The 16949-nt window shown below is 40.3% G+C and overlaps 1 protein-coding gene across 21 annotated transcripts in view; it reads right to left on the reverse strand.

The window, feature by feature from the left end:
• Positions 1 to 6346, reverse strand: part of LCOR (ligand dependent nuclear receptor corepressor) — a 131016-nt gene extending 124670 nt beyond the window's left edge. For 3 of the 21 annotated variants that reach the window (XM_067024926.1, XM_059054410.2, XM_067024932.1), the window contains exons 1-2: positions 5446 to 5628; positions 5081 to 5154 (exon numbers count right to left, since the gene is read on the reverse strand). In XM_067024926.1, the coding sequence (XP_066881027.1) occupies positions 5081 to 5154; positions 5446 to 5531 (160 nt within the window). In that variant the 5' untranslated portion in view covers positions 5532 to 5628. Of the gene's footprint in view, positions 1 to 4722; positions 4788 to 5080; positions 5155 to 5445; positions 5629 to 6194 lie in introns of those variants that run through there. The other 18 variants (XM_067024929.1, XM_067024927.1, XM_059054417.2 and 15 more) reach the window with 15 other exon arrangements.
• Between the last annotated feature and the right edge of the window lie 10603 nt (positions 6347 to 16949).

Consider the following 16949-nt stretch of genomic DNA (forward strand, 5'->3'; position numbering starts at 1 on the left):
ACTAGACACAGAATAGATTCAGACAAAATGTCTATATAGAGAAAAGATATCCTTCCCACCCAAACCTTGGTTATATACTATCCAAAACTCAGGTATAGAACAGATTCAAACAACATGGTTTACCATACTATTTGAACTTGAAATATGAACCCTCACTAAAAAAAGGCAAAAACTTAGAAGATTTGGATAGCAAAGTATATCTGTGTTATTACAAAACTCCATCAAATAACAATTTTAATAATTCATGGAAAAGAATGTTTAAGGAAGCCGTTCCTGAGTAATTCTGGTTGATTCTGATCACTCCATTACAACATCCATTATTCCCTTCACAGGAATAATGCTGCAGATTATCTTCTGATCTAACTACTCTCAAATTGAGGGTATGATAAGAAAAAAACTTTTGCAAATCATATACTGATGTGGGTCTAGTTTCCAGAATATACACTACAACTCAACAATAAAAAGACAACTCAACTTAAAAAATAGGCTAGGGATCTAAAGAGACGTTTCTCCGAAGAAAATATACAAATGGCCAACAAGCAAATGAAAAGATGCTCAACATCAATGGTCATTAGGGAAATGCAAATCAAAACAACGAGATTCCAGTTCATACCTACCCCTAGAATGGCTATAACCAAAAAGACAGACAGTAACAAGTGTTGGCAAGGGTGTGGTGAAACTGAAATCCTCCTACAACGCTGATGGGAATGTAAAATACTGCAGCCGCTTTAGAAAACAGTTTGGCAGTTCCTCAACATTAAAAGTTACTATATGACCCAGCAAGTTCACTCTGAAGTATGTACCCAAAAGAAGAAAAGACAAATGTCCACAGGAATAATGCTGCTTAAGTTCACAGCAGCTTCTTCATAATAGGCAAAAAGTGGAAACAACTCAAATGTCTGACAACTGATGAATGGATGTACAAAACATAGTATGTCCATACAATGCAATATTAGTTAGCCATAAAAAGCAATAAAGTGCTGATATATGCCAGTACATGGATGAATTCTGAAAACATGCTAAGAAGCCAGACACAAAGGCCACATATTATAATATTACATTTATATGAACTGTCCAGAATAGGCAAATCCAAAGAAACAGAGATAGATTAGGGGTTACCAAGGACTGGGTCATAGGAGAAACGCGAAATGACTTCTAATGAGTATAGGGTTTCTTTTTTGGGTATGAAAGTGTTCGAGAATTAGTGATATTTGCACAACCTTGTGAATAAACTAAAAACCACTGAATTGTATGAATTAAAAGGGTCAATTTTATGGTATATACATGATATCTCAACTAAAAAAAGAAAAAATTCAGGGTATGGACCACTGGACTTGGGATACTTCCTACATACAAGAGACAGTCAATAAAATTAGCAAATATTTCACGCTGGGATTATCCCAAAAACAATGTGCAAGTATAACAATCAGTAAAAAGATTTTTTAAAATATTTGCAAATAGAGTAAAGATAATTTGGAGGGTAGTAATGGCAAGTCTTTAATTTGAAACTACAAAAAATAACAGCTTTGTTTACTCACATCTACCCAATATCCAGATTCCATTCAGCAGAGAGGTGGACATAAAGGAAATACAAATCAAGAGAGAGGTTCAGAGGCACATCAAAACAAATCCAGCCCCTCTGCTGAGCTTTCAGAGCCAGTTTGCAAGGCAGGGAAAAAAACCAATCTCATTATTTTATATATACCTTTATTTGTGGCAGAAAATATTCTTTTCTGTTTCCAAATACCAAATCCAACCTCTAAAGGATGAAAATTTCCCAAAACTAAGGGGACTCAATGAATAAATATGCCACTGATTTTAGGCAACTTCAAAAAGGAGTTTTGTGCAATGGAATAAGGTACAAGCTCCAAATGAGCTTACTTAGAAGAGACACTGCTGTGGATAACAATATTGTCTCTGCTAAGGCGATTTAAAAATACAACCAACATCATTATTGTAGAATTTTACAATGGAATCCTTAAATAAAGGAAACATTCTTCTCCTGAGCTAAGGAGAGAGGTGTGTTGCAAACCCCAAATTGCCTAACAAAGAGACTCCACTTTTTAACCTGCATTAGAAAATCCAACAATCTATCTCTGCAAACTTATCACCTATACATTCCCTAAACCAATCTTGGACTGCAGTTTAAACAGACGACTCACTCTTGTCCTTTTGCACTTTTGCTTATTTGTTTCACATGACAGGAATGCCTTCTCCATTTTCATCAAAATGAAGCAAAAATCCACCACCTTCTTCATGAAGCCTTCTTTATCATCTCAAGTGATTTCTTTCACTTCCAAACACCCCCAGCACTTGCTTTCACTATCATATGGCACATTTTGCCTTGTACTGAATACACTATATTTTTTCTTAGGACTAATAAAAGTTCTTGAATGTTAAGGCAGCTTCCCCAATATCTTTGTTTGCCCACAGTGACTAATACAAGACAGATGCTTAATAAATATTTAAATAAAGTAATTATGTACTTACCTAACCACCGTTCGATCCTAAAAACAGCACTAGTACAAGTAGCTAAGTGATTAGGCAAGTACTCAGAAGTGGCAAGTCCCCACAGACATTGAATACCTAATTCTCACTCTGGAAGGAATTCCAGGCCATCCTGTGTAACCCCATAAGGTTAAAAAAAAAAAAAGGCATTATTCAGATGCTTCCTAGAACTGCTCCAGCTATAAGCATATTTGAGGGAATTAGGGCAATTTGAAATAACTCTGTTAAGTCAGAGACTCATCCTGCTATCTTTTTCACCAAGTTAGAGCTAAGCTGAAATACTCACAACTTCCCCTATGTTGTGAAGAGCTTTTCGAGAATATAGCAAAGATGAGGAGCAGCCAAGCAATAGGTTACATTATATTAGGCAACAGAGAGAACCTCCATCTTCCCAGAATGGAATATCATTCTAGTCCCAGAGGACTCAATAATCACCTGGTTACCAAAATCCATCTTGATCATAATCACTGTCTGAACCTGCTAACTCCAATTCGACTAAAACCTAATAATGGAAACACAAACACCTTCACTTCTACCTCTACAGTCCTGACTCTCACCCCCCTCCAAAAAATAAAGTAGAAGGGAGTATTAGATTTTGGAAATGACTGAGAATTCACTTTCAATCCAAAGACTGCTATAAATTAAGTATTACTTAGGAACCAAACGACCCTCAAGTATTAACTTAATCAGTGAAGAGAATCGAATAGAAGGTTAACTGTTCAGAACCAATCCATTAAAATAAAAGAGGAATTATTACATTTGCTAGTGACAAACAGAGTTTCCTTTTGGATTCTATATAAATAAGAATCATTGCCACTGCTCTTATATATAGAAAGTTAACACTACATTTGACTTACTTAGAACTTTTTCTAAAGAACAAAATTACATACAATAGTAGAGAAAATATGAGACGCAATTAAATTGATTTTAGTTGGGAGACTATCAACTATATATTACTGCTCAGACTAAAATACTGATCTGCACTCTGGACTCTAAATAATCTCCTGAACTTTACTACCTCGGAAGTGGAGATTTGGAGTTAACAGAATGCTTTTAAAGAAAACTGATTACTAGATTAAAATTCTCCCTCAAAAAAAGAATCTAAAATATGATATTCAATTCAGATACTTACAGAAGGATTTCATTAGTTAAAAAAAAAAAAACCCAAAATCAAAAAACAAAAACGTCTTGTCAAGCAGCAGTAACTCGCCACTAACACTAAGCAATGACTGATAAAAAGGGGGCCTGAGGCAAAAGGCAAGGATTCAAAGCAAAAAGAATCAGAGTAAGATAAACAACCAACTAAACTAAAGCAACAGTAATTTAAGAAATCTATAGGGTTATAGTTTTCAATTTCAAAATCTTATAAAAACTAAAAAGCCCTACTGAAAAAAAAAAGACCAATCATTTAAAAAGTGAAACAAATACAAGAACTAAAAATTCTTCGAAATAATTTCAGGATTTTGTATTAACTCACAACTCTGAAAACTCATTAATTTCATGATTCTCAAAACCTCTAACATGCCTTATAAGGTCTCATAATTACAAATAACACATAATTCAAAAAGTGCTAAAGCTGATGTAACATTTTAGTAAACCTAAGATAGGTTTCAAAGAATAGAACACGCAGAGACAGAGCAGAGTAAATGATAACTAATAACCAAAAGGCTGATTCCTGGATGGCAGAGCTGGGCTTGGATTGGCAGGAGGGAAATTTTCAAATATATCCACAAGACAAATTACACCAAAAAACGGATTCATACCTTTATTATTTACACAAGTATATGTTTTAAAATATACTTTTAACCTGTGGACAACCAAAGTGATATCAGATACTGTAAAGCATTGTAGCCTATATTAATTTTGATAGTACAGTCTAAACCCTTAACAAAATTCACATACATTTTCATAATGAAACACCGCAGAAATGGAAAGGTTTACATTCTCTAACTAAAGGTTACCTTATTTTTCACTTGTTTAAAGTTTCAGTTTTGTTTTTTAATCTATTATAGAAAACATCCCTTGTGGGACATTGTAAGGGGCATACCCTCCTGTCAAGCCAGAAAGCTCAAACACAAAGACACTGAGCTAACCAAGTGCTGTAATTCTTCCAAACTGAGCTTCTCCACACCCCCTCTTACCCTTCCCCCCAACAGATATGTCTATTAAATCAGTGTCTGTTCTCCCCCTCGCACAACAAAGAGAACTTCTCACCGCATGAAATTGCCGCTGAATGGACACCAGAAAGCAGGATTTGCATAATTCCTTCCAACGAAACCCTGTCGGGAAGGAGGGGATGAGGGGCCCAAGCGAACGGAAAGAATCTCCTAGATTCTGTTGGGAAGACCAAGATCATTCCCCACGGGGGGAATGGGGGGCGGTTTGGAATTCTGGGCCTCCCCGAGGACTGGGCGTGGGGGACGGAGGACGACAAGAGACATTTCCCCACACATCAGCAGCACCAAAGCAAAGATGGGGAAATAACAATGCTGGAGCACAGGAGAGTAAGACACAGGACGGACTGGGGCTAGGGGGCGGCGGGCGGAGCGGAGACACCACACGGGCCACTTACTTTTTGGAGGGGGGTTAAATATATGAGTTAAGCCCTTATGGTCCCGCCGGCCGCCGCACAGAGGGAAACGGGACCTTGGGAGAGAAAAACAGACAAAACACACAGTGTGAGAGGCGCAGCTCAGCCGCCCGGCCCCTCCCGGGGCGACCCCGTCCACACTCCCTCCTGCCCACACGGAAAAAGCCACCCGAGGCGGCCTGAGGTCCGGGAGGCGGGCGGCGGACGAGGCTCTCGGCGAGGCGGCGGCTCCGGAAAATCCCCCAGGAGAGGACAAGAGCGACCCCTGCTCCGGCTTCCCGGTCGAACCCGGTCCCACCCCCCTTCCTCCCACCGCCCGAACACACCGAACACAAATACACACACACCGACCCGAGCGTCGAGGATTAACTCCCCGGCCGCTGCCGCCGCCGCCGCCCGCAGAGGAAGTGCAGCCGCTGCCCCCCGCGGCCATGACACCCCACTTGGCTCGGTCAGGCGGACTCGGGGCCTGTGACAGCTCCGGCTCCCTCCGCCCCCATCTCCACCTCACGCCTCGCACACGCCCGACCGCCGGGCGCCCGCCCGCCGCCCGTGCACGCGGGGACAGGGGCGCGCGCCGCCGCGGCACGTGGGGGAGGGGCGGCGTGCGATGCGGAAGGCGCCGGCCAGAGAGGAGCCAGGGGGTCGAGCCGCGGACAAGCACGCCCCCCAGCTCTCGCGTTGGGCTCTGCGGCACCGGCGGCGCCGCCACCGGTCCAGTGGCAGCGGAGCGCGGCGAGCCTTCACAATAAACCAGCTGCGGCGCCGGGCCTGGAGGGAGGGAGGGAGGGAGGGAGGGAAGGAAGGAAGGAGGGAGGGAGGAGAGGCGGGGCACGCGCTCCCGCCCGAGAGCTCGCCCCGGTGAGGGCGCGCGGAGGGGAGGGGCCGGCGCGCGCGCGCGCTCAGGCCCGAGCACTGAGAGCCCGCCCGGAGGTCGCGCGCGCCCGCACTCCGGGGGGTGGGGGAGGGGGACGCCCAAGCCTAAGAGGGCGGGCGGGCCGGAGCAGCAATTGCTCTCTCCCGGCTCCCTCCCTCGTTCCAGGCGGCCGGCGGCGGGGTGGCCCGAGAGCCGGAGGCAGCCAGAGTAGGGTCTCACCTACACAGTGAATGAGCTTGTGGCGCCAAGAGTCCAGTTCTTGCCGAAAGCCGCGTCTCTCAACGGAGCATTGCTGCCGCCTACACACCCTCGCCATCTTCTGCCGCCCGCCCGGCCCTGCCTCCGCCGCGGCCCCGCGCACGCCCAGCCGCGTCGCCCGGGGCCGCGCACGCACCCGCGGCCTGGGCGTCGCGCCTCCCGCCGGGGGAGGTGCGGGGGCAGGGCCGGCCTCACCTCGCGGTGGCCCCGGCGTGGCCTGGGGGGCGGCTTGGGCGCGCGCCCGCCCCGCGCCGCGCGATCTCCCGGCTTGTTGTCTCCGCGGCCGCCGCCGCTTCTGGCCTCCCAGGAAGGCACCTTCCCGCGGCCGGAGCTGGGCCCTGCCGGCCCCGTGCTGACAGCCCCCAAGGCCACGGCTGTCCCTTCCTTTCCCTTCCCGGGGCTTTTTGTTTCTTAAACCAGCCCCATTTATCACTTCCAACCTGCCTATCGCCTGACACCAACTGTTCCAAGTTCTGTGGTAACTGCTTCCCTGAACTTCTAGATCGAAACCGCTCCTCCCAGGAGCCTATTTAAGAAGCAGAATTAAGAATAAATGCCTGGATGCCCGTGGAGGCACTGAGCCCTAGAGTTTTCAAAGGTGAGGATACATTTTAAGTCATTGAAAGGCAGCCGGCATTCGTAAACCCAGTAAAAAATTGAAATCAAACGTTTTAAGTTAATATTTAAAAACCAGGAGATTCCTATTAGCAAGGCTGATCATAGGCAAAATTCTAAAATTGGTATATTCAGAACCCCTCCTATGTTGTGTGGAAAGGGGTTTTTTTAAATTGTGCTTAAGTGAGAATGATATTTCGAAAGAAGGCTTAATTAACAATAATTAAAGCAGAGTGTTGGAAAATGGCTTAATATTTCAGGAAAGAACTCGAAGAGAAATATTTTCGATGGCGAAGGGGATTTTCAGGTGAAAACCTGGGATAATTAAATCACCCTGTGCAGGGCACTACCTGTTCCATTTAAACATGGTGATGATCTTAATTACTTGACTGTTGTTTGGGAGAGAAAGAGAAAAGAGAGAAAAAAGATGGAGTGAAAAAGGAAAGGAGAATGCGGGGGCGGGAGGAGAGGGAACGGAATGCAAAACCAAAAGGAAAAACAACATAGATCCCTCTTTACCAATAGGCCCAGTACCCTAGGATTCTGACCTCTTTCCTGCTTTTGGGGTTTAAGATTAAGGATGGTGCATTCCTGCTTTTAGATATTTAAATTTGAAGACTTAATTTTAATTACTGTAGTAGGTAAAACAAAGTCGTTAAATACTTGACATCAAGGATCCCATTGGAGTATAGATTTTTGTCTTTTCAAAGGCAGTGGTCCTGGTTCTCTGAACCAGGCGCTTGTGGAGTGGCGTGTCCATCCACAAAGAGACAGACTAGGTGGGCCTCTTGGGTAGGAGGGGTTTGAGATGTATGAATAGAAAGGCACCTTCAGCCCTGCAAATCTTAAAACCAATGATTTTCCCACAATTCTCAGAAGTCAACAATATTTCATTGGCTTAAAAGTACGTCAAATGAACAAACTATTAAGTCAGGAAGTATTGGGTTTCTGTGTACGTGAAACTATCCTGAGTGATGAGGGGACAGGACAAATACAAGATAAAAGATTGCTATGGACAGCCATCCTGCACGTGTGATGGCAAGACGTCTTATATCACCAATCTGAAACTTCCTGTCTTCACCGCTAGGTGGTGCGTTTGAGTTCTTGCTAGCTTTTAACCAAGTTCCTATGGTTTTTGGAAGTATGTTTCATAAAATTTCAAATAAATGAACAACATGCTACTCTAAAATGAGTTAATAATTAATATATTTTCTAATAACCCCATATAAGTTGTTTCAAAATCATCAAGTCAAGGGTATTACTTCCTCAACACTATCTCTTTAAGAGTCTCAGACATACAGATTAAGAGTATCCTAGAGACTTCAGAGATCAACTCTAAAATAAGGTATAGATTCTCTAATTTGAGGTATGGAATTGGAAGCCCAAATAAGTAACAGTCACTCGTCATTCCCCCCCGCTCTCCTCAACCCCTGGCAACAGCTAATTTACTTCTGGTTTCTATGCATTTTCTTATTGTAGACATTTCACATGAATGGAATCCTACAACTTGTAGTCTTTTGTGACTGGTTGCTTTCACCGAACACAGTATTTTCAAGGTTCATCCACGTTGTAGCATGTATCAATACTTACTTCCTTTTTATTGCCAAATAATATTTCATTGTACGGATATATGACGTTTTGCCTATCCATTCCAGTTAATGGATATTTTGATTGTTTTCACTTTTTGGGTATTATAGATAATGCTGCTATGAATATTTGCACACAAACTGTTGTGTGGACATACGTTTTTATGTTTATTTAAAATATGAATCTGTATGGGAATTCCCTGGAGGTCCAGTGGTTAGGACTCGGTGCTTTCACTGCTGGGACCCAGGTTCTATCCTTGGTTGGGGAACTAGGATCCCACAAGCTGTGCAGCATGGCCAAATAAATAAATAGATATGATTATGAATATGTATCATAAGTATTTTGAAATAATTTCAAATTACAGAGAAGTTGCAAGAACTCCCATATCCTCTTCACTTAGATTCCCTAATTGTAATATCTTACCACATCTGCTTTCACTCTGTGTTTGTATCTATATATATGGTCTCATTGTTTTGGTTGAGTCTTTTTATGAACAACCTTATAAAAATGTATAGACTTGATATCCTATCAGCCCTAAACATCCAGTGTGTATATCCACAAAACAAAGGCACTCTCCTTCGTAACCATTACATAAACTTCCAAGTCAGGAAATCAACAATGATACAACACAGACTCCATTAAAATTTCACTCTCTCCCAACGATGTCTTTTTTTCTTTTCTGGTCCAAAATCCTATCTAGGAACTTACGTTGAATTTAATTGTCATGTATTTCAGTCTTCTTGAATCTGGAACAATTTCTGTCTTTCCTTGTTTTTTATGACCTTGACAGTTTTAAAAAGAACAGGGCTTTCATTCCATAGGATGATCCTCAATTGGGTCCATTTACTGTTCTTCATGACTAGACTCAGGACATACATTTTTACAAGAAAACCACAGAAATGGGGCTGGGCTCTTCTTTGCATCTCCCTGGGGGCTCATGATGTCAACTCTTCACACCACTGTGATGAGAACTTTGCTCATCTAGTCAGGTGGTCTTTTCCACCATAAAAATCACATTATTTCCTTTGTACATGATAAATATTTTGTAAGGAGATATTCTGAGATTATGCCCATATTCTGTTCCTCACCTCGCCCACCAGCCTTAACATCCATTAATTGCTGTCTGAATCACTCATCACAGTGATGATGATTAAATGGTGATTTTCTCAGTCCATCATTTCTTCTGTATTTACTAGTTAACATTCTAATATAAGGAAGAGTTTTCCCTTCTATTTATTTACTTATTTATTCACTTCAATATGGACTCCTATGTCATTCAATAGGTTGTAATGTTTTGCTATACCTCTTTATTTTCATGCTCAAATTGTCCCAGGTTTGGCCAATGGGAGTCCCTTCAAGCTCACTTTTTGTCCTGTTGGCATATCCCCATCGTTCAATAAACATTTCCTTACTTTCTGGTACAACTAGTTGTTCTAGGCTCATTTTGTATTTTCTCTGCCTTGGCTCTGGAATCAGAAATCTAGATCTAGGCTCTCAGTGTGTTTACTGCTATGGGGGTATAGTGGCGCCTAGGTTCTTTCAGCTGTCAGAGCTAGGAAATATATGTATGTATATGCATATATTTATCTCTATTTCTAAACCTATCACTAAATATATTTAAAAACCATGAGTTTACACTGATGCAGTCGATGCCAATCCAGTACCTCTGAGTACTTGTAAGACTTTCCCTGCTCTATATTTGTAAATCCCCTTTGACAGTGAAACCAGGCTCCCATATATTTTTTTTCATATTGACTTCAACATATATATAATTATTTGCTTGATCCCCTCTGTATTTAACAATCCCCTGACTACACTGGCTGCCTCCTTGGCCTGTTACTTCTGCAGTTCCTTCTCCAGAGCATCATCTATTTGGCTACCACCCAAATGTCATCTACTTGGTACACCACTACCCAGTGGATGTCAATTCTCCTCACATTGAATGGCATACATTCTGTGCCATTCCAACCAAAATTCCAAAAGGAACACAAAAAAACCCTTCCAAAATTTATTTTTAAAAAATAAAGATCTGTGAATAATTATGATGTCAATTTTTAAAAAGAAGAGCAAAGAAGAGTATGTTAGACATGGAGATATACAGCCTACATCCTTCTTTGAAGAAGAACTCACTGCCCAGCTGCAGGGAGGGCAGCTACTATACAGCCTCCAGCTCTCAGATGCTTCAGGGTCAGCCTCATCTGCTGGGAACTCTCTTGCCCAAGGTCATATCCTTCCAGGGCTGCCAGGATATGGCAACTGAGGGCAAGTGAGCTATAAAAGTCTGGGCATTTCAGCCTGATGCAGGACACTCTGATGATTAATAGTATTTGTTCCAAAGTGCTTCACTGGGTTGCCTGAGGCTTTATCAACCTGAATCTTAGTTCAATTACTTTCTCTGCCAGATTCTACTTCCTTCCCTTCCCTTTCACAGGTGCTAATTTTTAGTAAACCTTTTGCATCCCAAAGTCCATCTCAGATTCTGCTTCCAGACAATCTGACATGTGACAGGGAGAGAGTCACTCTGCTAGAGTGGTACTAGCATTACCCTGGTACTAGCATAGGAAGAGGGAGATCATGGAGAATAATGTCTTTGTGGCTTTGGTGTGGGAATAACTTTGTAAACTAGACCCCCTCAAAAAGCATTATATATCTTAAAATATAATAAATATATATAATATTTTTTACATCAAAATTAACAGTCTATAAAGGACACCATACATACAGATTTATGTCAAGAATTTAACAGATACTTGACAGTCTAGAAGAAGATATTTGCAACATCTAAAACCAACAAGGAATTAATATCTAAAATATACAGGGAAATATTCCAAATCAAGAAAAATATAGGTAACCCAATAGAAAAATAGAAAAGAGCATAATTTGGAAATCCAAAGGTATGAACACCATATGGCCCACAGGTGTATGAAGAAATGGTTCTAGTTATCACAGAAATGGTTCTAGTTATCACAGAAACACAAAATAAAACTATGAGATGAATCTAAAAGTTGTCAATGTCATTGAGAAGTAGAAACCACATGTGAGAGTGTGAATGGGTGCAGCTACCCTGAGAGCAACCTGGCCATACAGATCTATGTAGATCCCAAGATCCACGGTCTTAGAGCCTGAGACAAGAATTTAAATTTGAGTAGTCTATTTCAGACATGATTCCAGGAAACCAGTATGGATTGGGGAAGTGAGACAGAAGAATAAGGAAGACAGTTAAGGATGCATTCTTAAATTGCTACTGTGGTCAACTGGAATAAATCTCTCTGGGGAAGTCTAAGACACAGTGCCTCAGATAAACCCACCTCAAGGATGAGGGACCTGGAGTATACATAAGCCCCTTAGTCATTGGTTGAGATCTACTCTGAGTGCAGGGGAAGGATTAATTTCCCAGACTTCTGCCTACACTGTTCATAGACAGAACAGGCTCCAGGAGCCAGAAAACCCTCAGATATAGAAGTGCAGGTGCTGGTAAATGGAAGTCTGGGTCATCTGTATACCAAAATGGTAAGGTCCAAGAGCATATGAGTGGGGCATTAAAACAGTATCTGCTATACCTGGTAATCCTGCTCCATTCTGGCTATCAGAATGTGGGCATGAGTGAGGTATGCCACTAATGGTAAGTGCAAATTTAAGTTTATGAGGTATTTTTCCAAATGACAATAGAATTAATTGACTAAGATATAAGCAGTTTCAAGAGGATGTAGGGATAAACCTTAAATATCTTTAGCATTATTTTTTTAAATTTCTTTTAAGTAGTGAGTGTAATGTTTTTCCATAGGCCCTCAGAGTCATATCCTATGCTGATCTACAGTTAACTAAGTATATAGTATTATGTTCATTTGCTTTTCAGGAAAAAACAAACAGTTCACCATTGTCTTTGTTAGGTAATTGTAAGAAAAAAGAATCACCTGAGAGAACTTATTTATAACTAGGTAGCAAACAAAGGTTGTTTCCATGGAAAATGTGTTACCATTTTTAAAGACTGAAAAGGTATAAAATGCAACTGAGTTAGACAAAATAAAAGTATGTAAAACCAAAGGAAGTCCTCAAAGAAAAGTTTAATTTAAATAAGAAATATAAAGCTTGGTAAAATCACAGAAAGTACTTAAACATCCTTGTTGAACTTTAGCAAAATGTGCATTTCAAAGTTTATATCTGATAATTTTCACATCTAACAAAAACAACTCATTACTGAGTAACCACTCTAATTTGTTTTCATTTAATCTTTTAAAAGATTGGTTATTCAGAGCCTGCTATGTGTCAGCTACCCAAACAAATGGGTGACTTGTTCTGGTCAATGAACTAACTGTGAGCAAAAGTGATGCATATGACTCCCAAGCCAGGTCATTTTCATGGGTCTGAAGATACAGGTGCAGTGTGATTAGAGGTTTAGATCAGCTTCAAGGATGGAAGCAGAACAGATGGAGCTGGGTGTAGAATTCATGTCTGCTCACTCTTTATACAATTGTCTTTCAATGCTGGCCTATAGAATAGGAGTATGATATGATATGATATATGATATACGGTATGTGATATATGATATAATGCTAGGTTATCAAAAAGAGTAATTTTGGGACTTCCCTGGCGGTTCAGTGGTTAAGACTCCATGCTTCCACTGCAGCGTGCATGGGTTTGATCCCTGGTTGGGGAAATAAGATCCTGCATGCTGCATGGCGTGGCCAAAAAAAACAAGAGTAGTTTCATCATTGTGGATGAATCTTAATTATGTTCCTTGCAGACAATACAGTAATTATTACTGCAAAAAGACAATACAGACATCTTAAGTACCTATCAGTTTAGGAAAAAAATCAGAGTAACTTATATGAATTTGTGGAATAATGAAAGGAGCTACATTATCACTAATAATGATAGAAGGACGAATAGTCCTCACTTTATTGAGTGAGGACTCCAAGCTAGGTCCTGAGCTAAGCACTTTACCTGCCTTATTTCATTTAATATTTAAAATAATTCTACAAGTTAGGTACTATTTTTTATCTCATTTTAGGAACAGGGAAAATAAAGCACATAGAGTTTAAATACCTTACTCAAATTGACACAACAGGTAGATGAAGGAATTTGAACTTAGGAGATTCCAATAACTTGGTTCTTATCTTTTTCACTGTAGTGCATCACAGATCAAGGTAAATGCTAGCTTTGCTTTGTATGTATTAAAAGATAGCTGTCAAACTTCCCTTTTATTTAGTCTCTATAAATTAAACATTGTGCTATTGACATTTAACAAATACTTATCCACTAAGTCTTTGAAGTTTTACATCATTTTATTGAAATTTCTGTATCTTCAGAGCATGAAAGCTCTTGGGCTGACTAATTACAGTTATTTTTGAAAGGTGATAAAAACATTTGAATATATCTAATAAATCTGCTAACCAATTCACACTCTTTTTCAAAAATAAAATCCTGTTACTATTCTTTTATTTGGGATTTCTCCCTGAAATGCCTTTTCAAAAGTTAGAACACTGTCATTTATCACTAAAACTGTGTTATGCTGAATGACTTATATGGTTACATATGCTATGACTCTTATTATTTTGTCTGAAGCACAGGTCTATAATTTCTTCTCAAACATTGTCTTATTGATCCAATAACAGTTCTTCCCAAATCAACTGAAATGCAGAAGTAACAAATTCCAAGGCACACACTGGAAGACTTGAAGTACTGTAGATACAGTACAACATAAAACAAGGAACAATTCATCTATTCATGGGATGGATGACATTTCATATTCAGAAGAAAGAGAATAAGTACCCTAAAGTGATGAATGACATCTCGATCTTTTCCTCACATTTATTTTTTTAAAAAAGAAAACAATTTCCACAAGTTGCTTGCAGTTGATGTCACCTTAGCATAAAAAATTTACCCTTACAAATCTTCTTGAAAATGTCTCTGTACATCTCTCTGAAAGCTTTTATTCTCTCAGTCAGATTCTTCTTGACAGATCCTCTCCTAGAAGCAGCATAAATGATGCCAGTACACACTAGGTGTTCCAAACAGATGAAGATGTTGCTGCACAAATGCTCTTTCATATTGTCTGACACTATTAATTCTGGAAAACTCTACTGGTCAGTTCTTCGATCTATAACCCTTTCGGAAATGTGAGGATCAGAGTCATCATTATACCTTTGAAATTTGTTGGATATCTCTTTTGGTAATTGATTTGCTTTATGACCTTCAACAAATCACTGAATTCTCTGGCCCTTGTTTTCTACATTTATAAAGGAAGGTTGGTTTAAGTATACCAAAGTTTTTTTAGAGCTTGAGTTGTCTAAGTTATTAGGATTCATCAATGTTAAATACCTGAAATTTTCAAACAAATAATTTTGTATTTGTAGATTTTAATAAAATACCACAGTGTGTAAAATAAGAATTGCAAAATTGCTGTAATACATACTATGGTATGTTAAGTAAAATAAGTAAACTTAGCTTTATAATACATACTATGGTATGTTAAGAAAAATAAGTAAACTCAGCTTCATATGAACCCATTCATTTAAATTTGATGTAATATTACAGTAATTAATATTTTGTTTTCATTTATAATATAACATTCAAAGTTTAAGGCATTAGAAATTTTCTAGGAAGAAGATCATATATGTAGGAGATTTATGCCTACCTCTTTTTTTGTTTGTTTGTTTTTTGTGGGTTTTTTTTTTGCGGTACGCGGGCCTCTCACTGTCGCGGCCTCTCCCATTGCGGAGCACAGGCTCCGGATGCACAGGCTCAGCAGCCATGGCTCACGGGCCCAGCCGCTCTGTGGCATGTGGGATCTTTCCAGATTGGGGCACGAACCCCTGTCCCCTGCATAGGCAGGTGGACTCTCAACCACTGTGCCACCAGGGAAGCCCTAATATTCAATTATTAATAGAAAAAGTAGAACCAAATTAATGTTCAACAAAGGGAATTGGTTATGTATTTAATGAGACTGCCTTTGCTAGATTACCATATAGCTGCTAGAAAGTGTGTTCCAGAAGAATACTGGCTGACAATATGGCGCAGTATGTTTACCACATGTTTCTGGTTCTCTCCACTTCTGGACATGGCAGCAATGCATGTCCTAGTCCCCTTGTGGTTGGGTGGGACCATGTGACTCCTTTTAGTCAATGAACTAATTGTGAGCAGAAGTGATACATAGGACTGCAGGCTGGGTCATTTGAGTGTTATTCTAGGTGGTAACTGCTCTGTCAGCTTGGGTCCCTGAGTGATTCTGATGAGCTGAACCACTCTCCTAACCTTCAGTGAATGTATACCGTGAACAAGTGTTGTTCTCAAAATATTGAAATTCTGGGATTGTTTCTTACCTCAGCAGAAGTGCAGAGTGTGTTGATTTCACAAACTGAACACAGCTATTCACACACTGAGCATCTAGGTCAAGCTTGGGCCCAGTCCCTGCATATCCCTTCTTACAAGGGAAACTATTACCTGACTTCTAACAACATAGATTAGTTTTAATTGTTCTTATACTTAAAAGGTGTAATTATACAGTATGTAGTTTTGGGAGGGTCTTCTTTTGCCAAATATTGTGCTTGTGGGATTCGTCTATATTGCTACATGGGTCTGTGGTCCATTCAATCTCATTGGTAAGTACTGTTCATTGTGCGAATGTATTAAATTTTATGTGTTTTACTGTTGTTGGGCATTTGGATAGTTTCCAGTATTTGACTATTACAAGCAGTGTTCCAGTGAATTTTCTGGTACATATCTTTTGGTAAACATCTGTGTGCATTTTTGTTGGGTACATAAAATGGTTATATACCATTTCTGGTTCATAGAGTCTCTGGTTCATAGTGTATGCATATGTTTAGTTTTAGTAGGTGTTGCCAAATAGTTTTCCAAAAATAGTTGCATCAATTCACACTCTCACCATCAGTGCAGAAGTGTTTTGGATGCTCCAACGTCTGGCATTTTTCACTTTTTCATTGTAGCCATTCTGGAGATAATGAACGACATTGAGCACCTTTTCACATATTTATTGGCTGTTTCTGTCCTTTTTTTGGTAAGATACCTATTCGTCTTTTGCCTGTTTTTCTATTAAGTTGTCTTTGTATTTCTTTATATATCCCTTATTTATGAAGTTTTTTAAAATTAGATTCCACATATGAGTGATATCATATGATATTTGTCTTTCTCTGTCTGATTTACTTCACTTAGAATGATACTCTCAAGGAGGTCCACTGTCACCAGTTTTTAAATATATTTTTTTTTATTTAGTTTGGCTGCGCCCAGTCTTTGTCACAGCACGAGATATCTTCGTTGCAGCACACGGGATCTTCATTGCAGCATGTGGGATCTTTTAGCTGCGGTATGTGGGCTCGGGATTCTTAGTGGCAGCATGCAGACTTCTTAGTTGAGGCATGCATGCAGGATCTAGTTCCCCAACCAGGGATTGAACCTGGGCCCCTGCACTGGGAGTGCAGAGCCACCGGGGAAGTCTCATGAAGTTGTTTTTTACATACAAGTTCTTTATGTATTCTGAATATGACTCTTCTGTAG

Source organism: Kogia breviceps, chromosome 2 (genome assembly GCF_026419965.1).
Source record: "Kogia breviceps isolate mKogBre1 chromosome 2, mKogBre1 haplotype 1, whole genome shotgun sequence".
Lineage (NCBI taxonomy): Eukaryota > Metazoa > Chordata > Mammalia > Artiodactyla > Physeteridae > Kogia > Kogia breviceps.